Source organism: Mus caroli, chromosome 11 (genome assembly GCF_900094665.2).
Source record: "Mus caroli chromosome 11, CAROLI_EIJ_v1.1, whole genome shotgun sequence".
NCBI classification, from domain to species: Eukaryota; Metazoa; Chordata; class Mammalia; order Rodentia; family Muridae; genus Mus; species Mus caroli.
This window is the reverse complement of record NC_034580.1, coordinates 110,933,207-110,961,081: the sequence shown is the minus strand read 5'-3', so window position 1 is coordinate 110,961,081 and position 27,875 is coordinate 110,933,207. Positions and strand designations below refer to the sequence as shown.

The 27,875-nt window shown below is 47.3% G+C and overlaps 1 protein-coding gene across 2 annotated transcripts in view; it reads right to left on the bottom strand.

Moving 5' to 3' along the window:
• The window catches only part of Rab37 (RAB37, member RAS oncogene family), a 70,205-nt gene extending 45,653 nt beyond the window's left edge, over positions 1–24,552 (bottom strand). For both annotated transcript variants that reach the window (XM_021176603.2, XM_029484145.1), the window contains exon 1: positions 24,013–24,552. In XM_021176603.2, coding sequence (XP_021032262.1) covers positions 24,013–24,084 — 72 coding nt within the window. In that variant the 5' untranslated portion in view covers positions 24,085–24,552. The remainder of the gene's footprint in view (positions 1–24,012) is intronic.
• Positions 24,553–27,875: the final 3,323 nt, after the last annotated feature.

Below are 27,875 nucleotides of genomic sequence, written 5' to 3'. Positions count from 1 at the left end.
GTAGACCAGGCTGGCCTCGAACTCAGAAATCCACCTGCCTCTGCCTCCCAAGTGCTGTGATTAAAGGCGTGCACCACCATGCCCAGCTCACACCAGCCTCTTCTCTTTCCTGACTAGATGTTCCAGTTGTCTCCCAAGGGCCAGGCACTTAAAGGCTTGATCCCCAGTCTGTGGCTATTTTGGGAGTCAGTGGAACCTCTAGAGGGTGGGGCTTAATGGTAGGGAGTGACGTCATAGGGAGTATACCTTTGAAGGCGAAATGGGAACTCTGGCCTCTCCTCTTTTCCTGGCCACTGGGAAATGAGTTGCTTTTCTCTGCCACATGCACCCCACCACGATGTTCGTGCTGGCCACAAGCTCAAGGCAACAGAGTCAGGAAGCCGTGGATTAAAACCACGAGCTTATAAATTACCATCCCAATAATTTGTTAGTGCAGTGGACAGCTGACTAAGAAAGTAACACTGTGTCCTTCTCAGGGCGGATCACTTGCTACCCCTTTATTTTTATGGGTAGGGACACGAGTAATGGAGGTCAAAGGACACATGCAGGCATTAGTTTTTCTTTCCACCTTGTGGGGTTTGGACACAGAACTCTGACCTTCAGGCTTGCATAACAACTACTTCACCAGCTAAACCATCTTGCTGACCCCACGCGTGACTATTCTATTCCTTGAGATTTTTATTTATTTTTATTTTTTGTGTATGAATGCTTGCCTGATGTATGTATCTTTGACACTGCACCACACATGTAACTGTGACAGCATTGGGTCCCTGGGGACGTGAATTACAGATGGTTGTGAACCACCATGTGGGTGCTGGGAATCAAATCCTGGTCCTCTGGAAGAACAGCCAGTGCTTTTAACCCCTGGGCCGTCTCTCTAGCTCCAAACCTGACTATTGAGTTGGCCATTTGGGCTGGTTAGTCTGGAGTGATACTGGTTTTTTGTTTGTTTGTTTGTTTTTGTTTTTTGTTTTTGTTTTTTGTGTGTGTAAGGCACAATTTTTATTTATCATTATTATAATTCTTATCATTTTTGTTTTTCAAGATGGAGTTTCTCTTTGTAGTATTGCCTGTCCTGAAACTCGAGCTATAAACCAGGCCAGCCTCGAACTTAGTTCTGCCTGCCACTGTCTCTCCAAATGCTGGGTTGCCCAGCCAAGACATGCAGTTTTGGGGGGTTGTGTTTGTTTTTATTTTAATTTAATTAACTGTATGTCCTGATCATAGCCCCCCCTCTTTCTCTCCACCCAGTTCCACCCTTACAAATCCTGTCCCCCTCTCTTCTCAGGAAGCCCCACTTGGGTAAAACCCGACTCTGGGACATCTAGTCTCAGCAAGTCTAGGCACATCCTTTCCCACTGAGGAAACATGCAGTCCTCCTACCCCAGTCCTCGCTGGACCCACTGGCAAGGAACAGAGACCTAGAGCCCCTGTTCCACTTGTTAGGGGACTCACTGGACACCAAGCTGCACATTTGCTACAAACATGTAGAGGGTCTAGGTCCAGCTCCTGCATGCTCCCTGGTTGGTAGCTCAGGCTCTGTGAGCCCCAAGACAGATAGCTTTTAATCTGCACAAAATTTGGGGTGAAAAGACATGAATTTGCCACCATGCACAACACATCCTAAAGGCCGTCACCCTTAACCCACACCTACAAGAAGACTTCAAGACTGTTTTGAGACCCAGGATGTTTTGAGATTTATGGAGCAAGATGGATCTATATGCCTACATATAGATCTTTAAACAGAAAGGTCCAGAGGTGAGGGGAGAGAGAGAGACAGAGAGAGAGAGAGAGAGAGAGAGAGAGAGAGAGAGAGAGAGAGAGTCAAAGCCTTGCATCAGGGTGTTGATGTTCCACCTTAGTTATTGTGCATAAACCACATTTATTTCTGGGTTATTTTCAGCAGTCTGACACTAGACAGAGCGAATAGACACATCCACACTGCTTAGCGAGGAAGTCATCTTTTTTGCTGTTATGTGCAATCACAGATTCTCACGAGTCATCTTGCTGTGAAGCTTCTGATACAAGGCCAGACGTGGTGTATACCACCGTGCCCCACCCTGTACAGGCCTTCTCATCCCAGTATGGGGCCTGCGCAGCACAAACTCGGTGAGCTATAGGCCAGCCTCGTCTCAAATAATAATAAAACAAAATAAAACAACAAGACTCAAACCCGGAATAGGGGGAAGACTAGCAGTTTGCTCGGTTTGACTTGAAGAAGCCAGGGGCGTTGGTTGTCTCTGGTCAATGAATATAGGCTGAAAATGAGGGCTCTTGGCTGCACTGGCTGGCTACACTTTTGACATTGTAACACTGAGGGTTCTTGGCTGCCTGGCTGGCTACACTTTTGACATTGTAACACAGCATTGACATCTGCAAAATTCATGCTTGAATGTAGAGAGAATCTGTTATAAGCATATCTGTCAATTTAAAAAAAAGCCTATGGCCAATGAGCTGAGGCAGGAAATAGGAGAAGAGACATCTGGCAGAGAGAGAATTCTGGGAAATAGTCAGGGGTGAGAAGATGCGCCTGGGAACACAGAGGAGGTCAGAAGCAGAGGTAACCAGCCACACAGATGAACTTAGGATATCATAAAAGGAGAGATTAGCCCTGGAACACTGAAAAGATGGATGCAAGCCAGCAGGTAGCTGAACTCAGGATAGAATAAAGGTGAGATTTGCCCAGGAATTCTAAGGAGATGGCCATAAGAGGATGAGGAGAGGAAGCTGGCCACACAGCCGAACCCAGGTTAGAATAAAAAGGATAGTAAGTTATAGCAAGTCAGAGAGCAAGCCAAGGCTTATGGCCTAGGCATTAATTAATAAATAATTAGTCTCAGAGTCGTCATTCTGGAAGGAGGGGCTGGGAGGAGAAGTAGATTTATTTTTAACACTTGAGAACTATGTAATACCCCCCCCCACACACACACCCTACAGTTGAAAATAGAATGTTCTTTAAAAATATAATAAGTCATCAGTGGTTATTTTGTGCATGTTTGTATGGAGGGATCACACACGTGTCGCGGCACCAGTGTGGACGTCAGAACACAATTGTGTGGAGTCACTTGCCTTTTTCCAACTCTACAAGGGTTCCAGGGTTTGAACTCAAGTTGCCAGGTTTGGGAAGTGCCTTTTCCCCACTGAGCCATCCTGCCAGCCAAACTCTGGAAACTTTGAATTGCCTTAGGCAGGCTCTGAGAAAGACATTTGTAAGAAAGTCACATGGCTGGTTGGCATGTTCTGATCCCAGATTCCAGCCATCTGAATTGATGACGTTTTATTTCTAAATAAGTCCCTGAAGGTAGAGTCGACACATGTACTGGTTTAGCCAATTCCGTAGCTGACAAAGCAGATTCCCTCCTGTGGTCCTGATGGAAGCATCTAGATTCTTTTCAAGTTGGGTTGTGACAGCTGGAGTCAGGGTCTATGCCTGTTTGATTTGGTCAAACGTAAGCTAGGGTTTGGAGGATGCTGGGGAGGTCGGAGGATGGGGGAAGGAAGCCAGCAAGCATGCGTGAGAGGCTGGAAGGGAAACTCTTGTAAGCAGCACTGATTTGTATCTGGACACTGTCTCCTCCATATCCTGCTGCTTAAGGGCTTTGCAGGAGTGTTTGGGTGGCTGGCCAGCACATTTACCGCAAGACAACGGATTTGGGTGTGTGCTGCTGGGGACGGAGTGAGGGTGGCATTTACCAATCTCAATGTACGGGTTCCAGGAAAACGTGTTGTGTTAGAATTGGCTCCAGGATAATGTGGCGCTCCATTTTGGCCAAGTGCCTGCTTATTTATAGCCTCAACCAACGTTTCTGGGGTTTCCCTCCTTTGGCTTTTGAATTATTAATATGTAAAGATTTCACTTGATGTAAATTGGGAGGGGACTGGAGAGATGGCTCAGTGGTTATCAACACTTGCTGCTCTTGCAGAGGACCCGGGTTCAGTTCCCAGCACCCACAGAAAAGCTCACAGCAGCCTGTAACCCCAGTCCCAATGGATTTGATGCCTTCCTCTGACCTATGTAGGCTTCTGCATACATGTATATCCACACACTCAGATACATACACATACATAAAATACACAAATGTTTTCAACATTAGGAAGTGTTGGATTGTTTCCGTTGGGGACTTGTGTGCTTCATGTTGACTTCAGAGGTCAGAACTTTTCTTTTGAGTCATCCGAGGGGTTTAAAGGTTGTGTAGTTCAGATAAATGTTGGGTTGAAGACAAGCCTAGTGGTGTACGCCGTTAATCGCGGTGTTCGGGAGGCTGAGGCAAGTGTTGTCCCCTTGTGAGTTCAAGGAGAATCTGGCTTAAAAGTTCCATGCCAGCCAGGGCTGCATAGAGAGAGCCTGTGTCAAACAAACGGACAAACAAACAGAAAGGCAAATGCTGGCTTGAAGAGGCCACTTTGGCCGGACTCTTTGTTTTTGTTTTTGTACTGTGGACTGAATGTGGGGCCTTGTGTATGGTAGGCAAGCTCTCTACCACGAGGTTTTATCTCCAGTCTTTGGTCTGACACCTTGAAAAATAGAGTTTATTTGACACATGAGGCTTAGAAAGACCAGATAGCTCGAGTCTACTGATTTCTTGCACCATGAAGGTTTTGGAATAGGAAGCGCAGGTGGAGTGGTCAGTCTTTCATTTTTCCAGCTTGTCCATTTTTAGGCCAGTGAAAATGGAACTGGTTTTGGCCGATGTATCGAAAGTTAATTAAACCTGGGAGTCATAAAACAGATAAATGTTTTATTCCGACTTCAAACATCTAGCTTGTAGTAATGTGCTGATACGTTTTTTAAAGCTTTATTGTTATTTATTTATGTGTATGCAGGTGTGTGTTCGTGTATGTGCACATGTGTGCAGAGACCTGAAGAGATCAGATGGGAGTATTGGATGCCCCGGGGCTGGAGTTACAGGTGGTTGTGAACCACCATGCGGGTGCTAGGGATTGATCTGGCGTTCTCTCTCTCCCTAAAGATTTATTTATTATTATATGTAAGTACACTGTAGTTGTCTTTAGACACAGCAGAAGAGGGCTTCAGATCTCATTACAGATGCTTGTGAGCCACCATGTGGTTGCTGGGATTTGAACTCAGGACTTTAGGTAGAGCAGCCAGTGCCTCTAACCACTGAGCCACCATCCCAGCCTCTCTCCCGAGGTTTTTAATGTAGAGTTAAGGCCTTTGTTTTGTTTATTTTCACTCTTTTGAGGGGTGTTTTCGCCCATATTTTTCCTGTGTGAACTGTGTATAGATTTCATTGTCTTGTGTTTCGGCTTCCCTAACATGAAGCAACTTTCTGGCTAGCTATGAAGCAATATGACCAAACTTCTTCTTCACTCTTACGTTTTTCTCTCTTGTGGGTGGACAGTCCCTCACCCCTTCTATGCGAGCTTGTCACAGTGACCGACGCCTGGGCAGAGCCACTTGAGGGAGGGAGGGTTTGCTTTAGCTCGTGATTCTGAAGCCAATGAAGAAGAGATGTCATCATAATGGCCAGGAAGCAGAGGAAACAGATGCTCGGGAAGGGGTTACAGCTCGAGGTAAGGCTCTAAGGACCCTGCCCAGTCACCTGCTTCCCCCAGCCAGTCCGCACGCCTACTCTCTGCCACCTCCCAACAATGCCGTTAGATTACAACTCCATCAAGGGATGGATCTGTTAGTGAGTTCAGACACCTCAGGATCCAGTTGCTTCCCCAAAGCCTGCGAGCTGTCAACCAAGTCTCCAGTTCAGAAACCTATGGGGGCACGTTTCATATTTAAGCCCTAATGAATCCTTAATTTGGCAGCGTGTTATTTACTTCTCTAAAGCACATATGCACGAGTACCTGCACGCATGTATGTGCACCACATGAATGCCTGGTGTCCTTGGAGGACAGAAGAAAGCATCACATCCTTTAGAACTGGCCTTCCAGATGTTGGGAGCTTCTGTGTGGGTGCTGGGAATGGAACGCAGGTTGTCTGGAAGAGCAGCCAGTGCTCTTAATCCCTAGCAAGCTCCCATGCTCTTGATGGCTTTTTTTTTTTTTAAATACAGACTTTATGTAGATTTTTAAAAATAATCCAGTTTCACTTCTGTGGAAATAACAGTCCTGTTCACATTATTATTTCATTGGTTAATATAGTTCCAAACATTAATCGAGTGTGTGTGTGTGTGTGTGTGTAAATCAGGGACAACCTGTAAGGGTCTGTTCTCTCCTTTTCCCATGTGGACTTTAGGCATCCATCACTTGAACAAAATGCTCAGATTTAGTGGCAAATATCTTTACCTACTGAACCATCCCCAGACTCCATGTAATATCTGTTTATATGCTGCATTTATTTATACATGGAGGAATTCATTCAATGATATTATCATCAGGGACATGTATTTCTGGTGTAGATAAATGTGGCCACTGAACCACAGACTCTGGCTAACCAAGTGTCTCTGTGGGGATAACAGAAGCAAGGGCCTCCCAGAGAAGACCACAAAGAGAGCAGGTAGCATGCCACGTGGATTCAGTGTTTCACTAAGAGACTGAAGGACATTGGTTCATCTAATAAGTTGCATAAGTTAAGAAAGTTGTTACTAAATTGTTTTATTTTTTTCTAAAAGAAAGAACCTCAAGCTCACAATAAAGCTATTTGCTAAGGTGGCTGTGGATACTGTATCCCGTGGATATTGTTTAGTTAGTGGCTGTGGATACTGTATCCCGTAGATATTGTTTAGTTAGTGGCTGTGGATACTGTATCCCGTAGATATTGTTTAGTTAGTGGCTGTGGATACTGTATCCCATGGATATTGTTTAGTTAGCTAGTTGCTTGCCTTGTAAGTAGGAGGGACCTGAGTTTGATCCACAGAAGCCATTTACAAAGTCGAGTGAGGTGGCATATACTTACCATCAACTGCTGGTCAGGCAGAGTCGGGCAGGCAGACCCCTGAGGCTCACTGGCCAGCCAGCCTCAGCCAGCTCTGCAAGTTCCAGGTGGGGGACCTTGTCTCAAAAGAAAAATGTAGGCAGGCTGGGGGAGATGGCCCAACAGTCACATAGCTTGCCATGCATACATACAGAAGAACGAGGACTGGAGTTTGGATGCCCAGAAACTCATCTAAATACTAGGCGGGTGTGGCTGCTGGCTTATAATTTCAGACTCAGAAGGCAGAGACTGAGACTCCCCAGAGCAATCTGGGTGACAGACAAACCATATTGGTGAGCCGTGGATTGAGCTGAAAGACCCTGCCTTAGTGAATAAGGTGAAGAATGGTTCCTGATGTCAGACTCGGGCTACACCTGCACACTCAGCCCCATCACACATGCACATCCACACACATGCCAGAACATGCACGCGCCACACTAACATTAAACATGGGAAACAAGATGGATGGTGCCCGAGGAACGGCATCCACGGTTATCCTCTGACCGACACACTGTCCCAGGAGATGAGAGTCGCGCTGTGATGCCGACATCTATTTTTGCTGTGTTTGCATAATTTTCCACACAGGAGCTACTACTCTGTGAAGGGCTGTTCCTTACACATGGATGAGGGACTGGCAGCCATAGCTCTGGTCCCCACGTTCTCTATTGTGGCTTCTCTCCTCTGTGGCCCAGCTTGTGTGTACCCCAACTGCCCCACCCCAGAGCCTCAAACAGCAGACCATGCATTTTGTCTGAATGCTGACTGAAGATGTCACTCATGTGGACCCCATGATCCATCGGTTGTGAAAGGGCCCTTCAGTCAAGCTCCTCTTGGTTCAGCGCACGTCCCTTCCCTGTGACCTCATCCTCACATGTCCCTCTCTGGGTTCTGAGCATTTGCAGCTCTTGCTTCATGGAAAGGCAACTTGCTTATTTGTCTAAGGATGGGCTTAGAGCTAAGGTGGGCAAAGGAAGTTCTGGGAGGTCAGGCATTCGGAAGAGACAAGGGGAGCCCTGTGTGGCAGAAACTGCAGAGCAAGGCAAAGGCTTCTCCAGTTTGACAGATCTTAGAATCAAAAACCAGGTCTGTGGAAGGTTTGGAGTCTCCTTCTTTGTTCCTCCCTCATCACCCACCTATGAGCCCCAAACCCAGCCACCTTTAATCCCATAGTGTGCTAGCTGTGTGTGTGAATGGAGTGTGGGGGGGTGTCCTACACTGGTCATCCTTGCCTTGTGTAAATGAGCAAAGTCACCAGAGGACTCTGCATTAGGTGAACTATGCGATGAGCTGGCAGGTCTCAGCAGCACTTCTTATTTCCATAGCATTTGTTGGCAATGAGCCAGTGGCTAGCTGTGTTTGAACAAAGAAATTGGTTATTGGCTGGCTGCTTGGCAAGCAGGCACACCTTCTCTCATTGCTGGTGTTCCCAGGAAGAATGCTGCCTTCTCTTTAGGAAGCTGAGGATCTGCTCTGAGAGAGAGAGAGAGAGAGAGAGAGAGAGAGAGAGAGAGAGAGAGAGAGAGAGAAAATGTGTGTGCATGCACATGTGTATGTGCATGCATGTGTGCCTCTGTGTGTTCATTAGCGTGTATGTACGTGTGTGCATGCATGTATATGTGTGCCTGCGTGTATGTGTGAGTGTGTGTATATGCATGTGTGTGCCTGTGTGCATGTGTGTATGCCTGTGTGTGTGCACGTATGTGTATGTGCATATGTGAGTGTATATGTGTGCATATGTGTGTACATGTGTGTATGTGTGTGCATGTGTGTATGTGTGTGCCTGTGTGTATGGTTATGCATATGCATGTATGTGCATGAGCGTGTGTGTACATGTGTGCATGTGTGTATGTGTGTGCCTGTGTGTCCATGCCACACATTGCTTGGCTTTTTATATAGGTGCTGGGGAACTGAACTCAGGCCCTCATCTTTGCATGACAAGCACTGTACCATCTCCAACCCCCTATGCTGAGGGGTCTCTGAGAAAAAGAAGCAATAGATCACAGCCTGGGTGTGAGACAGTGCCCTTGGCCTTTCTGCCTGCTGGTCACTGGAATGAGCCATAAAGTGCATATGGTTTACTCATTCTGAGAGTCCACACAGCCTTCCCTTACTACTAATAAGCCACAAAAGCAGAAGAAGGAAGGTCCGAGGGCCCAGGTGGCCGTTCATAGAAATGTTCCACTGTTCAGATGGTAGCAAGTAGAAGAGAGGCAGGGTGAAGATAGAGAGTGTTTAATCATTAGATTCTGTAAGATATGAGAGTCCATGAGAGGGGACAAAGTGGAGGAGATGCCACCAACCACAGAGGTGATGTCTGTGAAATCTGGTGTCTGGCTTGATTTCCTGTAAAAATATGGTTAAGAAGTTCCCCTTGATTCTTGGGCAATGTGTTCCAAGCACCCCATAGATGCACTTAGGTAATGGTGGATGGTAAGAACCCCACATACATCCATTTATTCTATTTATACATATGCCATCCATCCATCCATCCATATATATGCAGTGAGAATTTTGGTTTCTTTTAAAAAACATATACATATTATGGGAATATGTTTTAATTTCAACCCCAGGGGTGGTACATGGGACTGCTTCACAGCAGGTGGCTGTGATTTGTCTCATGCTCTAACAGGAACATGATTTTGCCAGCAGCAGATAGTTCCTGTGACTGTGTGACGTTTGGAACGCTGGGGATTTTTCAGAGAATATAGAGGATGCTAGGACCCTGAGAGAGTGGGCTGTTGGTGGGTGGCTGTTGGTTGCTGTAGTCATACACAAAGGGACAAGAAGTAATTGGATATCCTGACAGCAAACATCATAATCGCCCCAAGGAACTCAGCACCCCTCATCAGTAGGAGGAAGTAGTCTAACGATTGTTGCCCCCTTCCCCCTCTATCCTTCTTTGTCTCCAACCTAGTGATAGGGAGTTGAAAGGGTGGAGGAAGAGGAGTGAAAGAAAAAGGGACCCCACAAAGCAGCCGAAGTCCAGCAACACACACACACACACACACACACACACACACACACACACACACACACACCAACATTTTAATGTATAAATTAGACACAGTAAGAGGCTCTTAGCAATAACGAACAAAAAAAGAACAATTATTATGACATACCATAATAAGTCTACGAATGAAGATACTCTCAAAGGATCTCATTTCCTCACTGTATAATTGTAAGATTTCTTAGAACCCCCTCTTCTTTAAAATATTATATTTTATTTTGAATTGTATGTATTTGTGTGTGTCTGTGGATGGGGATGCATATTTGAGAAGGCCCCAAAGGGGGTTACACCCTCTGGAGATGGGATTATAGATAATAGTTACCCTCTTGACAAGGATGCTGAAAACCAAACTTGGGTTCTCTGGGAGATCCAGATGTGCTCTTAACAGCTGAGTCATTTCTCCAACCCCATATATTTACTTTTTTTTTTTTGGAGGGACACACTCTCACTATTTAGCCCTGGCTGACCTGGAACTTTCTAGGCAGAGACCAGGTTGGCCCCAAACATGCAGGAGTGATTCTACTTCCCCTGCCTCCTGGTAACAGCTGCTTCTATTGTAACAGCTGCCTCTGTTCTCTAATGGCAGTAATGAAAGTGCATTGCTAGTCCGTTACCACGCTTGAATCAGAGAGAGGCCTCCGACTTCTTTCTCAATCCCATTATAGCCACTTATCCCATAGGTGGCCTGTGACCCTATTCTACAGCTAGCCTGTCCCTGGCCCAAGCACTGCTCTTGACACAGCTATACCTAGGGGAGGAGAGCTGTCTGCTCCTGTGCCATTTGACCCAAAGCAGGGGATGACCCCTCCCCATTACTCAAGGCACAGAGTGATGTGAGGTCACCAGAGGGGAAGGCACCCTCAGGAGCAGCCCAGACTCACCCCCTGAGGCACAGGCAGACCCGTTAAGGTTTTTTCCTTTTTCTCTTTTTGTGGCTGTAGGAACTGTGGTCTCCCTTCCCCCAGCCTGGAACCTGTTTGCTCAAGGGTGGAGTTTCTTGCTCATTCATTCTGCCACGCCCACTGCTGGACCCTGTCGCTTTGCTGCTTGGAGCCACACACGTGTTTATCCTGCTACTGGACCCCGAGTTACTTGGCGGGAAATCGGGTTCCCTCCCCCTTCCTTTATAACTGGATGTCAAAACTAGTAAAAGGGGGCTTTACTGCAGCATTTGCATGATCAGGTAGGAATGGCCTATGGGTTCCTTGCATAAGAATTACCAAGGCGGGGCTGGAGAGAGCTCTGTGTTTTAAAGCACTGACTGCTCTTCCAGAGGTCCCGAGTTCAATTCCCAGCAACCACACAGTGCTCATGACCATGTGTAATGGGATCCGATGCCCTCTTCTGGTGTGTCTGCGGGCAGCGACAGTGTACTCATATACACAAAATAAATATTTCTTTAAAAAAAAATCAAATGTTTTAAAATCTGTAATGAGCTGTAAAGGAAATGAACTTCATCATTCAGCCGGGCCCTGCTGAGCATCCAAATGAGCCCAGGCCGTGTGAAGAAGGGGCAGTTCTCTGTGTGCTTGCACAAATTACACAGCCATGAAGCTCGTCTTGTCTAGCAGACCTTCGGCCTTACTTCCCCCATTTTGTGTGGCAATAGGCTGTTCAGGCTGTCTGCCCTCTTTGGTCCCAAAGAGAAGGTCCTTTCACTGCCGCCTGCACTGCTATACTTCCTGAGTGCTATTCCTCTGCCTCACACCAACCTCTTGCTTGGCAGCGGGATCATCTGTTTCCCTCAGGGCAACGTCTATTCCAAGCCAGAGGATGAGTCTGCCTTCACAGCCCCACATAGCAGCTCCATTGAGCAGACCAGGGCATTCCTAAGACGGGTCATTAGCGACTCAAGTTATTCAGTCATAACTGTTACCACATGTGGGACACCGACAGTTCAGGCCTGGCTGAATGACGGAATTCATTTCCTTTTCAGCTCATTACAGATTTAAAAACATTGAGACTCAGCCTCACCCAGGAGTACCACAGAGGCATCTGTTGCTTTGAAATGGCTCGCCCTCAGGAGGGTGGGGGGTGGAGTAGCACCTCTCGAAATCCCCCCTTTCCTATTCCCTCTTCTCCCCTCCCCCTCCTGTCTTTGAGATAGGGTCTCACTATGTAGCCCTGGCTAGCCTCGAGCTCACTATGTAGACCAATCTGGCAGAAACTCACAGAGATCTGCTTGCCTCTGCCTACCAAGCGCTGGTCTTGAAAGCCTACGCCACCGCGCAGTTGCCCTCCCAGTGTTGATCATTAGGGCTGGGGTGAAACTTGAGGGAAGGCTTGTCGTTTGTGCTTAAGCCATGCTGTCCATTGGCTACAGTGACTGGTTCAGGGATGGTCAAGTGACTGTTTCAGCCTCCACCATGATTGGTTCAGGGATGAGCATGTGACCACTGCAGCCTCCAATGAGCCTCGGGTCTCGGTTGACTCTGGTTGCTGTGAAGTTGTGATTCAGGAGCTTCTAATGATCATGTGACTTTACAAGGAGCGGGCGCACCTGTGAATCAAGGCCACCCATAGCAAAGCATGAAGAGGGGAGGAGGAGGGGCGGGGGAGACAGAAGGGAGGGAAGGAGGGAGGAGAGGGAGGGAAAGGAATGGATGGGAGAGGGGAGAGAAAGAAGGGGGAGGGAGAAGGGATAAAGGAGGGGAGGCATAGAGAGAGGGGGAGAGAAGGGAGAGAAAGAAGGAGGAGGAAAGGGGAAAGAGAGGGGTAAAGGAAAGAGGACAGAAAGAGGGAGAGGGAGGGAGAGGGAGAGAGGGAGGAAGGGAGGGAGGGAGACATATACACCTGTGGTGCCCCCCACCCCCGCACACTAACACTAGACTGATGGATTATTTTCCTTGATTAAGTCGGTCTAGCTGGGTTTCTCACTAACACGCCGAAGGGTCATGACGACAGGAATTCCTTCTTCATGTCCTGTAATAACGCCTGTGTTATGATGGTAGGGGTGTGCTCTGCTAACGGTTGTAGGGGCATTTCGAGGGGCATGACCAAGGACAGACAGTCAGCTAAGGACTAAGGCAGTTGTGACAAAAGCCTGGGTTTAGTGTCTTCTTTTTTTCTTTTTTAGGTTTTTTGAGACAGGGTTTCTCTGTATAGCCCTGGCTATCCTGAAACTCACTTTGTAGACTAGGCTGGCCTCGAGTGCCGGGATTAAAGGCGTGCGCCTCCACGCCCGGCTCCCGGCTAGTGTCTTCTTAGTGTAGCTCTTTTTGCCAGCAAGCTGCCTGAGAAGCAGAGTGGGGTAAGTAATGATGGTCCTCAGGATCAGGCCAGTGTGGGGTGTGGGGTGGGAGATGGGGGTTGGGAGGGAGGTGGTAGGAGCAGGTGATCTGGAAGAGAGGACACACATAGGGCAGGCAGTGCTGGAGAGCCACGGTGGATAAGGTGGGCTGCTCATTTTCCGGTTTCGTTTGAGTTTGTGGCACTGGACCCTGCCGTTTGAAAGAGATCTGATTCAGGGCCCGGAGGATGAGAGCCTGGAGGTCACGTGGTCTCAGCAGCCATTGTTCCCAAGCTTCTCTGTGTGAGCTGAGCTATCATCGTGAAGTGCCAGAACCCTGGCATCTTTTAATTTGTCCGGAAATTTGCAACTCAGGTATCTGGGGATGTACACTGAGGCGCCTGCTTCCTTTGAGCTTGTTGGACTCTGACAAGCTTTGGTCACAGGTCTCTGCTCCAGTGCTCCAGGAGTAACTTGGACCATTGCTGAGAACTTTTTCCTTTTTTTTTTTTTTTTTTTAGAAATGAACTTGAAGGTATCCTTGATCTGGGGACCCAAAGTCATTCTGACCTTCATGGGTAAGACTTATCCGGGATCTGAGGGAGTTTCCACTGTGTGTGCACGCGCGTGTGCGTGCACACGCACGTGCATCACAGTACACATGTGGGTATTAGAGGATGGGTTTTAGGAATCTGTTCTCTCTCCACAATGCAACATCCTGGCATCGAACTCAGATCATCGTACTTGGTGGCAAGCACCTTCACCCACTGAGCCCTCTTGCCAGTCCACACCTGTTATTTTATATATAGCCCCTGAAATTAGTCATTTAATTGGGCCCTAGAGCTAGGTTTCAGAGAGCAGCGCTTACTTGGCCTCCTTCAAAACTAACATAAACTATGTGAGACTCAAGGCCTTGACCTTTAAGGAGTCTTCAGAGGAATCACGGTCTATGTATCACGTTGCCTGAGCCACCACCCTCTGAGCCATTTTCCAACACGCAAATCTGCTGAACTCACTCAGCTTTCTGGGGGTGGGAGGGAAGGCTCTTGACCTTGCAACTTTGTTTCAAAATCCCCAACCAGAAATGGTAACTATTGCAGGCGGTGCATCCAGAGTGAGGGTCATAGTGGATGTAAGGAAAGGGCCTTGCAATTGCTTCTTTGTGTCTTTTGTGGTTCTCAAGCCCTGAATCCCTAAGGCCTTGCATTGGCACTGGCTGGAATAGAGGCAGGAAATGACAAGACTGGGCATGACAGATAGACAGCAGACCCTGAGAGGAAGCATCCCTCCCGCCGCCCACTATGGCAACCAGATCATATCCAGGGCAATCTCCAGCTCTCAGTCAAGTGGTTCCTCAGAGGATGATGGGAAATGTAAATGTGGTAAGACTGGACTGCCATCCATGCACACACACAGAGGCAGAGGTCAGGTGAGGAAGAGGATAAAGGGGTCCCAGGGGCTGTAGATTGAGGCTAGCCTCATAGAGGGGAGAGAGTGTCAACACTTCATCAGGCTGAATCCTGCAAGCCCCCATTCCCTCAGCAGATGGTCTCTTAATTATAATATGGCCTGGCATCTAGAGCAATACAGGGTCATGAGAGTCTGTGTAAAACCTGCCCGGAGAGACAGAGCAAAGCTGATTCTATGGGGGCCGTGGAGGTGGCTCAGCAGGCAGAGAGCTTGCCTAAACCTGAGTTCAAATCCCCAGAACTCAAGTGAATCTGAGCACAGTAGCACACATCTGTAATCTCAGTGACAAGCAGGTGACCTTCTTGTCAAGGCTCCTGTCCCTTCCCAACTCTGTCCCTCCACACTCCACTCTTGGGTATATGTAAACTTAGCCATCTTAATGTCTGTAAAATGAGACCAAGTAGGGCGACTGTCCACTTCACGAGCTCAGATGTAAATGCTTGGAGCGGTCCCCACTCTGTCGAAGGGCCTGCCATGTACGTGTCTGCCGTAATTATTAGAGTTTCCACAATTCCAGCTGTGCCCTTCGGCACATAACTTTTTTTTTTTCCCATCTGGTTTCCATTTTCCCAGCTATAATACAGAATTAATGATGACAGTTCCTCCCAAGGCGTGTGGTAGGAGAGTGTCATAGCATATATTTAAAGAAAGAGGTTGTGAACTGTAAACTGCTTTACAGGAACCATGTGTTTTAAAAATCAACTGTATTAATAATTATGAGTTCTGCTAGGTCCCTCTAGACTACGGTGAAGACATGATTTCAACACTTCACAGTTCAAAAATGAGCAGACTATTAGAGTGGATCCTAGGGAAGAAGGAAGAACACAGGGATGAAGGTCTGTGGCTGCCTCAAAAGAGGAAGAATTCCCCGGGCCTTGCTTCACTGGTAATCAGTTTGCAGTCCAGTTTCATTCTCTGTTTTAATTTCTTAGTGTGAGTGTAGGGGTCCCCCGGAGAGGCAGGGTCCACAAGTCCTGATTGTTCCCTGGGACTTTTCTGCTTGTTTTAAAACCCAAGACTCGCTAGGGTATGGCATGGGGGCAAGATTTAAACAGAGAGGCAAGGAAGAAGGGGAAGCGAAAGGTTTACTGTTAAAAGGCCCACAAGAGTTGGGTGTGTGGCAGCCATACATATGTCACCCAGCTCTTGAGAAGCTGAGGCAGGAGGATAGTGAAGACCACCTAGGGCTACCTTGGGAGACCCTGTCTCTGAAACAACAACAACAAATCCTCAGCCTCAAAACAAAACCAGATAATGCAGAGAAAATGCTTATTATTATCACTTATGAGAGAGATGGTGTACATGTATGTGTATTTGTGTATGTATATGTGTGCCTGTCTGTAGGTATGGATTTGTGTGCACATGGCATATGTGTATGTGTATGCATGGTGAGTTCCACTCCCAGAGCCCAGTGGGCCTCTGACTTTTTCCACAAAAGACCCTGGGGACTCCAAATTAAAGGGAAGCCACTCAGGAGAGACATTGTGTGTGTGTTTATGTGTGTGTGTGTGTGTGTGTATTTTTGTGTGTGTGTGTGAGTATGTGTGTATTCACGTGTGCAAGCTGTCATGCATACCTGGTGATGTGGCTTCAGATACCTGAAAGCACACCAGTGGTATTTGGTGAAGCCCCGATTGTTAAACAACACCTTTCTTATCCTACGTCAATCCATCAACCGATAACTGGACATTCACGTAAGGAGGAGGGCGTGGGCTTTGGTTTCAGGGAAGTAGGAACTGTTGACCGGGAGTGTTCGGTCTCAACAGCTGGCTGATTTGAACTGTACTATGTGGCATCTCCAGGCACAGGCCGAGGTCTGGGGCAGGTGCTGATTGCTGGGGTCACTGAGAGGTAAAGGCTCCAGACCTGTTGTTTGCTACTGGCTTGCAGCTCTCTCACTTGGGCTTGAAGATCTCTTCCGGTTGGTAGATGGGAGGAGGGCCCGTGCTGGTCTCTGCTAGGAAACAGTGTCCCTCAGCACCCCACAACTCAACAAGGGAGCCGTGATGTTACAGTCACCTTGCATCCCTGGGGACTTGTGTCTTGCTTGAGGCCGGTGAGGAAGGAAACAAACAGCGCTTTGGGATAAATTTAGTGCCGCTGTAAGTATCGTGCTCGACACTTGCCCAACCTGGCATTCACCTCTGTTTACATCCAGCTCAGTGGGATGTAGCATGGCTGTGACTTTCCAAATGCCTCTCATTGTCCTCTCCTGAGTGGCTTCCCTTTAATTTGGAGTCCCCAGGGTCTTATGTGGAAAAAGTCAGAGTCCCACTGGGTTCTAGGAGTAGAAGTCACCATGCACACATATACATATACACCTATACCATGTGCACACAAATCCATACGTACAGACATGCACACACGCACAAATATATGTACATCAGCATTACCTTTTCCTCAGACCATCTCACAGGAGAAAACAGCACCCCAAGCTGGTGAAGCTCCAACATTTACTCAGAAAATACCCTGGAGTCGTAAAATTAAAGGGGGGGGGTGGGAATTAAAGGGGATGGGTTGTCCAAGGATGTTGGGGGCACTGGGAAAGCCACTAGTGCTGGATCAGGTCAGCATCATTTCCTGTTAAAATTATCCCAAGGAACAAGTCAGTGCCTCTCCCCATGCCAGCTGCCTGCTCTGGGAACTGGGCAGGGCCAGCTCCTCAGCCCTGGGGAGACCCAGATGGCTCCAGATTGCCAGTGATGTAACCTGCACTTCCTTTATTTATCCAGAGCCTCCTGAGCGCCTGTGAGAGGAAAGCGAGCAAATGGGAACACCATACAGCCAGCAGCCTGCTCTCCCTGGCTTTCTGGCTGCTTCTTGAGTTGGGGTTGAAAATCTGGCAAGAATTGGAGCTGTTCCCTCCGCTTAAAAGTGGTATCTGTCCACACACAGAGCAGCGTTTTCTTGTGAATTTGGGTCTTTTGGCCATAACACTATGTTCCATTTACATTGTTTTAATTGACAAAGATGTCTTTGAGGGAAAAAGGATTTGTAGAGGAGACAGAATACTGGGTACAGTCTTCCACTGGTCTGTCTTTGCCTAGTAACTTGGAGTGGGGGTGAGTCCTCTCATGAACAATCCTGCTTTATGCAGCCTTCTCTGAGACCTGTGGGTGACAGCTCAGTGGAGGGGGAAGGCTGGCTAGCGTTTGGGATTCTGTCTGTTTTAGATAGTGACTTGTTTGTTTGAGCCAGAGTCTCAATATGTAGCCCAGGTTGGCCTTAGATTAAAGATCCCTCTGTCCCAGTCGTCCAAGTGCTAGCCTTACAGGTGTGCAACTGTGACACCCAGTTTTAGATGTTAACTTTAGTCAGAGGCTAAGTGAGAGGGGACATTTCAAAATCGTGTTGGAAGTGGTCATTTCTTCCTGGGCTATCCCACTCCAGCTCCTGAGCCTTTATTAAGGCATTTGAGACAACAGATGTAATCTTAAAGCAAATTGTATGTGTGTGAGTATGTGTTAGTGATGTGTGTATGAGAGCGTGTGTTAGTGATGAGTGTGTGTTAGTGATGAGTGTGTGAGTGTGTGTGTTAGTGACGAGTGTGAGAACGTGTTAGTGATGGGTATGTTAGTGATGAGTGTGAGAATGTGTTAGTGATAAATGTGAGTGTTAGTGATGAGTATGAGAATGTGTTGGTGATGAGTGTGAGAACATGTTAGTGATAAGTGTGAGAATGTTAGTGATGACTGTGTGTTAGTGATGAGTAGGAGAATGTGTTGGTGATGAGTGGGTGTGGGTGTGTGTTAGTGATGAGTGTGTGTGCTATTGATGAGTGTGAGAATGTGTTAGTGATGAGTGTGTGAGTGTGTGAGTGTGTGTTAGTGATGAGTCTGTGTGTGAGTGTGTGTTAGTGATGAGTGTGTATGAGTGTTAGTGATGAGTATGTGTGTGTGAATGTGTGTTAGTGATGAGTGTGTGAGTGTGTGAGTGTGTGTGTTAGTGACGAGTGTGAGAACATGTTAGTGATAAGTGTGAGAATGTTAGGGATGACTGTGTGCTATTGATGAGTGTGAGAATGTGTTAGTGATGAGTGTGTGAGTGTGTGTTAGTTATGAGTGTGTATGAGTGTTAGTGATGAGTATGTGTGTGAATGTGTGTGTTAGTGATGAGTGTGTGTTTGCCAGGGTCTGATGTTGAGAATCTTTCTCTTTCATGTATCATGCTTTGTTGTCGAACCTGGCACTCACTGCTAGCTAGCTGCTGTGGCCAGTAAACCCCAAGGATCCCCCCCCAGCGCTGAGACTACAGGCCCACCCTGCTATGTCTGGGTTGTATACAGATACTAGGATCAAACTTAGGCCCTCATGCCTGCATGGCATGTGCTCTGTCGTGCCCCAAGTGTAGAGCCTTATGCTTTGTTTTATCATTCAACAAAGACCGAGGAGCCTGGGACAAATGAATGAGCAACCATGTCTTTCTCCCCTTTTTGTTTTTCTGAGATGCAGGGAGGAGGCTCACTTCAGCTTAGTAATTAATTGCTTGACCCTCTTGGGACAAGCTTAGCTCGAGTAAGCAGGAACTGAAGTCCCCATGTCCTGCCTTGTCTGGGTCCAAAGCTCCACCCTTTGTGCCTAGAACTCAAGGTCAGGCCAGGAACCGCAAGGCTCCAAGTCAGGAGCTGCTTTTGAGCCCCTCCCTGCTGTTGTGGCCCTGCAGGGCTCTAGACAGCGACCTGGTTGCAAGACAGGATGGAGAGTTCTCTGAGAAGAGTGCGGCATGGTTGTCCCTATGCTTTAAATTATTCAGTTGCATCAAATATTCAGATTTGTGAGAACAATAGAAACTCTATTTAAAAGCTCTAAGCGTTTGACTGATGAACTGAGTGTCTCCTGAAGTTCCCAGCACCAGGTCCCCACTCTGTGTGTCTCTCAAGAGTGACTTGTGCTCCTCTGGTCCAGGCTCCCAGTGTCAGGATTGACTGAAGCTCAAGTGAAAACCTCAGTCCCAGAAGTGAACCTTGACCTTCATGGGGTTCAGCACACATCTCATGCCTCCCATCCCTGAGAAGGGAGACATTTCTACTGGGCAGCTAGGACTGGATGTTGGCACTGAAGTCATACTTTCTCCACGGGTGGTTCATGTGAGCTGTTCCTGTGGGAGTGCCTATGTGTGTGTGCGTGCGTGTGTGTGTGTGTGCATGTGCGTGTGCATATGTGTCTGAGTTTCAGGGCATGGAACTACTGCTTTCTCACAAAGCATCATTGGTAACTCAATGTGATACCCACTGAAGTTACTTTGAAGCCCTAGATATGTGCTTTAACAGCAACGGTCATTTATTGAATCTGTCCCATATTCTCAAGATTACACCCATACTTAGCATTATGGTGTCTGACCTCTATACTCAAAACACAGTAAACAGGGGCCTGGAGAGATGGCTCAGTGGTTAAGAGCACTGACTGCTCTTCCAGAGGTCCTGAGTTCAAATCCCAGCAACCACATGGTGGTTCACAACCATCTGTAATGGGATCCGATGCCCTCTTCTGGTGTATCTGAAGACAGCCACAGTGTACTACTCATATACATAAAAACAAAACAAACCAGAGAAGCCACAGTAAAGCCAACTGATCTTCCCTAGCTTAGGAAAGCAAGGCTGTGTGGGTGGGCTGTAGAGAGAAGGACAGAGAGTGATGACCGGCACACAACAAAGAAGTTACAACCAAACCCTCTTGCTTGTGTGCCAACTAAAAATCATAAAAGGAGATAAGTAAGACTTATTAATGTTGCTAAAAGTCAAATGAGAGGCAGAGGGAGCTCGAGCCAGGGCACCTCTTCCCAGCATGCCCTGCTGTTTCTTGTGTGGTAAGCTTCTAGATCATCCTACATGACTCTTCTACAACACTGGAGGGTCCTCTGCCTCTGCAGCTGATCTCTGGGAGGAGGAGAAGGAGGGCTGTGGAGAGGGCTTTCTGGAGATGAAGAGGAAGGACTGTGGAAAGGAGCCAGGCAGGGGCTTTCCGGGAAGCTGGCCAGGTTCACCTGAGAGCTGGTGCCCAGATGTGTTGTCTTCCTAGTAAATCCATCAAGGAGCCCACGTGAGATCTAGCGCTTTTGCTATTTTTCTGTAAAAAGTTTGTTTTTTTAGAAATTCTGACTAGGGAGTAGGAGAGATGGCTCAGTGGTGAGGAGCACTGGCTATTCTTCCAGAGGACCCAGGTTTGAGTCCCAGCACCCACATGGCCCTACGTCTTTTTATGACCTTCATGTGCACCAGGCATGCACACTGTGTGCAGACATACAAAAATTATGCACATATAATTAAAATAAACAAATCTTTAGAGTGAAATCAAAACCAAAACCAAATCAAACCAAACTAACAAATAACCTCCCACCCCAAACTGGGGATGGTGCTGTCTGACTAGAATCCCAGCACATGGGTCATGAGGATAGGGTTAGCCTAGGCTACACTTGACCCTATCTTGAAAAACACAACAGGACCTAGCATGCTGGCACACACCCTTAATCTCAGCATCCCAAAGGCAGAGACAAGCCTAGCTCTGCGAAGGCCAGCCTCATCTCTGTCATGAGCTCCAGGCCATCTAGGACTGAAGAGTGAGACCTTGTCTCAAAATATAAAAATAAAACAAGGTTAGAGAGATGGCTCAGTGGGTAAAGTGCTTGCCACACACAAATGTGAAGACCCAAGTTTTCTTCCTGAGCACCCACATCAAGAGCCAGGCATGAAGGGCCATGGCTGTAATGTCAATCCCAACACTAGGAGGTGGAGACAGGGGATCCTAGGAATTCACTAACCAGCCAGTCTATCCAGCTGCTGAGCTCCTGGGTCAGTGGGAGATACTAGATGATGATGATGATGGTGATGATGGTGGTGGTGGTGATGATGATGATGGTGATGGTGGTGATGGTGATGGTGGTGATGATGATGGTGATGGTGGTGATGGTGATGATGGTGATGGTGGTGATGATGATGATGATGATGATTCTTTTTAGATTGTCTGGATCTGTACTGAGCCAGCACTTCCCCACTTATTTTAAATCCAGCCTCTCAAGGGGAATGAAACTCACATGCTTCTGATGGACTTGTACATCACTCATCAGAGAGAGCTGTTTAATAAACGTTGCCTCTGCCTACAAGACCTTTCCAGCTCATATTTGGCTGGCATTGGCTGGGGTTTGAATCTGACGCAGCTGAACCTCCATTTTCAGTCCTTCCTCTAGTCACAGTGGCTTCACCTTATGAATGGGTGGCACCAGAAGGTGGCACTGGACACCACCTGATGGTCTCTATACATGTCTGCTCAGGTACTCAAACGTATAGGTGAACGCCGTCCACACATACAAATTCTAGCCACTAATGAGACCTGCCGCTCCAGGTCTATCCATTCTAATGAATCAACAGGATGTTTGTAGACTATAGTGTAATGCAACTGGGTTGGTGCCCTGACCCTTTACAAAGGGCTTTGTAGGTAGATCACAATAATAATAATTAATAATAATAATAATGATAATAATAATAATAATAATGTCATGTGAAATGTTAAAATTATTACAAGGAAGGTTGCCAGTACTGTACAGCAAGAAATTTCCTTACACACACACACACACACACACACACACACACACACTCACACTCACACACACTCACACATCACTACATTAAATACCATGGAGAATTCAAGCTGAGCTTCTGACCAGACACAACCGCATTGCAAAGGTTAGCTGTTCCCTGTAGTAAGTTGGACAATTGTTTTGGGGCAGAACAAGACCTGCTAGAATAAGATCACTCCTTTTCTGGTGATCATAGAGCCCAAAGGAAGCCAAGGACTTCATGTGTAGCTGAGAGAAGCAGGAAAGACTATATCTAATCAATAATTTGAAAACCCTGACTTCCCAATCTTAAAGCTTTCAAAAATGAATATTTATATCTTTGTATCATGCTTTAAAGCTAGAGAGAGACCCTGGGGCTGGAAAGACTGCTCAGTGGTGAAGTGCTTTTCCAGAGGACCCGGGTCTTATTTCAAGCACCCACATGGTGGTTTGCAACAGTCTGTAATTCCAGTTCCATGGAATCTGATGCCCTCTTCTGGTCTCTGGCAGCACTGCATGCAAATGCAATGTGGACTTTCATGTAGAGAGAGCGCCCATACACATAAAGTAAAAATAAGTACGTTTTTTTTTAATATTAGAGAAACCCATCTATTTATTATATTTAGTCACTAAGCTGGTTTGTCATCAACCTGTCCTCTGGTCCTTTCTTTCCATATGCTTTACAATGGGCTACATTCACAGCCCATTATTCTTGTTTACATCACACGAATGGTTCTAGAACCCCCAGACTTCCCCTTCTCTGGGCTCTAAATATTCAGAGAGCTGGAGGGAAAGGACAGTCAAGCTCCTCGAATGTACCTGCTCCCCTGCCAGTGAATTTCCTGTCATTCGGATGAGAACTCGCCAGCAGGGCACAAGGCCCACACCTGAAAATTAGATGCCCATGCTTACCCTCCTGGGAACTTGTTAAAACGCAGAATCATCCAGCAGTCTGAGATGTTGCTTCCTAACAGGCTCCCAGGTAACACTCACATTGCTGGCCCTGGGACCACACTCTCTGCTGAGAGGTTCTGTAGGGGTGCAGTGAACAGGAGACTCGTTGTTTGAACTCACAGTCCCTGGCTTTTAGTCACTTTGCATCTCTGGGCTTTAATTTAAGACAGAGAAGGACAAACCAGGTTATTTCAAAGCTTGCATCTGTAGATCTCTTGGTGGGGGGCATTTGTTTTGAATACAGCAATCTGTCTGCAATTTGAACACTAATCTTTCTCTCTCTCTCTCTCTCTCTCTCTCTCTCTCTCACACACACACACACACACACACACACACACACACAGAGCTCTTGGGTCTTGGCTTGACATAGCCAAGACTGACCTGGAACTCCCTAGGTAGCCCAAGTTGGCCTTGAACTCATGATTTCCCAGCATCATCTGCCTCCAGCAAGTACTAGAATTACAGACGTGCACCTCCACACCCAGCTACAGATCACTGCTATCTGTGACTGTTTCAGCCAGGTAGACCGCTGCCTGCAGATTATATGAAGTTGGAGATTACAGACACACCCGGGAGGAGAAATGCAGTCTCCCACAAGGCTTAGGAAGAGCTCAGACACGTGTGCACAGGATTTCAAATGACAGAGGAAAGGAAGAGAAAAGGAAATGCGTGTGCGGGGAGCGGAGGGTTAACTGAATGAATGAATGCAGCCTCCAATAGTCTGGGCCTCTGGAGGCGTCCCCTCCCCCAGCGCGCACGTATTTTTTCTTTTAAGCATCAAACAGGATCACACAGAGGGTTTTGCCCCGGATCACAGACACCAGCTAGTTTCTCCTTTAAGTCCCAAAGCAAAAGTCAGGGGAACAGAGAGAACTTCCGGCGTTGAGGTGGGCGCCCGGAGGAGAGTTTTACCTTGTGTAGGACATGCTCGCTGAAATAAGGGCCAGCTCCACCCTGGTAGGAGTCCGGTCTCTGCAGATCCATGTCCAGCTCAGAGTCAACTGCTCCCAGCTCTCCCAGCGTTCTGCGTCAGCGCTCCCAGCAGCTCAGCCCAGGCTCTGCGGGGCGCGGCAGGCTCTGGTCCGAGCACCCCGGGGGCCCGGAGGCATCCGTGGTCAGCACTGGACAGCTCCTAAGGTGGCCCGGGGCGGTGCTGACAGGTTCTCCCCAGCCCCTTCACCTGGCAAGATCCCAGAGTTCAGCAGGGAAATCGCCTCTGTTGTGCACCCGGGATCAGAGTTCTGAGATACTCATAGCCCGGGATCACCTGTCTTGTGACTCAAAAGATGCTGGGAGCCACACAAGATTTTGAGGCTAGTAGAGGGAAATACGTGCGCATCGCGTTTCGGAGGATCAGCTGCGTCGCGCTGCGGTACGGAGCTCGCGGTTCCCCATCTTCAGTGACCCAGCATCTCCCTCACAGCTCAACACAACTCTCCTCGCCTGCGGTGCTGGCGCTGCTTTCCCTTTGGTCTCTAGACAGTTTCCTCCAGGAGATAAATAACTGGTCTAAGTGAGGCTGGTGGAGGCTCATAGGAAGTGGTGGCTGAGGTTTTTGAAATAGGCAAACTGCTCAGCTTAGGGAGAGCATACAGACCCCCCCTCAAGATAGATGACCCCAAAGTTAAGAACGGATGGCTCAGGAAAGGCAGGTTGATAAGGGCACAGGATCCTGAATTCTGATCTCAACTTTGAAAGTCATAACATTGGGCCAGACACTTAATCTTTCCTAGGGGGCTTGGGGAGGTGGGGTCTCTAGCTCAGTGGTAGAGTGCTTGCTTAATGTGTGCGAACCTCACAGTTCTGATCCCAGTACTGCCAAAGAAATAAATAGAGATGATTGTAATACTTGTGGTGTTGTTGTGAATATTTTTTAAGACTTGTTTTGCCGGGTGTGGTGGCACATGCCTTTGGAATGCAGAGGTAGAGGTGGGCAGAGCTCTGTGTGTTCAAGGCCAGCTTGGTCTACATAGTGAGTTCCAGGTTAGCTAGGGCAACATGGTCAGACTATGTCTCATAAACAAAAACAAAATCCCCCCCAACATTTCTCTTATTTTTATGTGTATCTGTGTGTATCTGCACACATGGCTAGGGTGCCCACAGAAGTCAGGAGAGGGTATAGGAACCCTCAGAGTTACCGTCATGTGAGATGCTGGATATGTGGGTATGTGGGAATGGAGCAGGAGTCCTTGGCAACACTGCAAGCACTCTTAACTGCTGAGCCATCTTTCCAGCCCCAGTTCTGAAGATTTAGTGAGTTAATTCTCGTGCCTGGAGAATGCCCAGGATCTACTCAGAGCTCAGTAAATGCAGGTTGGATACTCTCTGGGCAAGAAGACAGAGCTTTGGTGACTGCCTCTAAACACCACAGGAGCTCTCTGACAGTTTCAGTTTGATTTTGTCTGATAAGTCTCTCGGTTGTTTGCCTGAGAAAATCTGGATAGATTTTAAGTTGACAAGCACCCACATAAGCACTTGAAAAACTGGCGTTACTCTCTCTTTCTTGCGTACTTTCTGATGAGATGCTTGCTGAAACCATTTGTTCTAATCCCTGTGTGAAGGCTGTTTTCCCCTCCCTCGGTCTTTCACGATCTTTATGTCCTTGGTGCCCTTTGGACATGATGCGACTTGATGTAGGATTTTAAAATAAGATTATGGGAGCATGGAGAAATGACCCAGTGATCATGAGTACAAACTGCTCTTTCAGGAGGCTGCGGTTTGGTTTCCAGCACCCATGTGGGCAGTTCACAATCGCCTGTGACTCCAGCTCCAGGGGAGCTGGCGCCCTCTTCTGGTTAACATGGGTACTGCACTCATGTGCACGGTATATACATCCACATAATTAAAAAATAAAAACAAATCTTTTATAGCTAAAAATTAATATTTAAAACATATTCTGTTTGATGTTTAAGTAACCACTTTTGGAAAATTCTCAGTAACTAGGACTCCACAGATTTCTTCTGCTTTAAAAAAAATATTTACTTTCTTGACATTCTCGTTACACATATGCTATGGCGTTTGAAATTATGGCAGTGTTCTTGGATTATCTATTACTTTTCTTCTCCTCTTTGTATTTTCATTTGGGGGAGGGCAATGTCTCATCTATTAGGTAACTGGGTCTCTGCATTTTCATTTGGTATTTTTTGTCTCCAACCTTGGCATTTCTTTCTTTAGGCATGTCTAGGCAGCTGCCGAGGCCAGTCAGACCACTGCCGTTACACTTTTAGCAAATATCGACTTTAAAGATTTATGTGTATGTGTGTGCACCTGCATAAACTTATGCAGTTACATGCACGCAGAAACCCATGAAGGCCAGAAGACAGTATCAGATCCCCTGGAACTGGGTTTACAGGTGGTTATGAGCCATTATGCGTGTGCTGGGAACCGAGCCAGCCTTCTGAAGAGGAGCAGTGCTCTTAACCACTGAGCCAACTCCTGAGCCCCTCTGTCAGACTTAATACTCTTGCTGCTCATCTCGCCCACACATTGTGCACGCTGCTTTCCTTTTTAAAACAAGAGCCCTGAACACATTATCAACTTATCTTAAATACATCCAGAGATTATTAAAACCCTTCCAGCATTTTTCCCCTCTTGACACGGGGTTTCCCCCCCACGCCGCTCTACTCATAGAGAATGGGCCTGTGATTCGCAGCCTTTCCAGCTGCACCCACGGTTTTCATGCTAGAGCCCTGCTCGTTCACCGATGAAGGGGAGCGTCCTCCAGTGTAATCAGGAAGTCTGCTGGCTCGTGGGTGGCAGTCCCACTCAGGTCCATCCACATCCTGTCTCTAGCTCTAGATGGTGTCCTCGGCATCAGCAGGCAAGCCTGCCCACAGGGCTGTGGCTTCTGCTCCGTAGGGGCAGACCTCAGCTGTGGCTTTCGGAGTTCATTGGCTCTGCGGATTTCAGGGTAGCAGTTGCAAACTCAACTCCCAGATGGGCCAAGAAATGCTATTGATTTTCAATTTGCCCAGCTTTTTCTTGATGTTTATGTGGGAACGACGATTTCCGGCTTTTTACCTGTTGACGCAAAAAACCCAAGTTTAGAATTGAAGCAGTATTTTGGGGGTGGGGTGGGGAGGGGGAACCCAAATATCTGTAGTCTTCAATTTCTGATTCCAGGTCTTTTTGAAACTTTTAAAGTTAAAACGCTAATTTACAAAGATTTAACGTTCTTTGAATCCTTCTCTTTGGGCCGCTCTCCTTTTTAAGAGTCGAGACCACTCCAGCAGCGAGTCCTGCTTCTGCTCATTGACTTATCTTGCTGCGTCTAGTTTTGCTTATTTTATTTGTATTTTTGTTGTTGAGTTGCGTCTCCTCCCCCCTTTTTTTCTTTTCTTTTTAGACAAGGGTTCTTTATGAAGCCCAGTCTTACCTCCAATTCATTATGCGCCTGCCTCAACCTTTTGACTGCTGGGATTATGCGAGTGACTTGGCTATTTTTGTTCTTTTTGTATCATACCCCGCATCCACTCTCTTTGCTCTTTTCCTCCTTCCTCTGGAATGTTCCAGCTTGGAGAGGAAAAACTCTATTTCATCTTGTACTTCCATTATGGGGAAATGAAGGCAGGAACCTGGAGAATGGATCCCAAGCAGAGACCACAGAAGGACAGGGTTATTAGCTTGCTTCCCCTGCTTTGTTCAGCTGCTTGCCTGCCTGCTTTCCTTCCTTCCTTCCTTCCTTCCTTCCTTCCTTCCTTCCTTCCTTCCTTCCTTCCTTCCCTCTCTCCCCCTTCTCTTCCTCCCCCCTCTTCCTTCCTTCCTTCCTCTTTCTT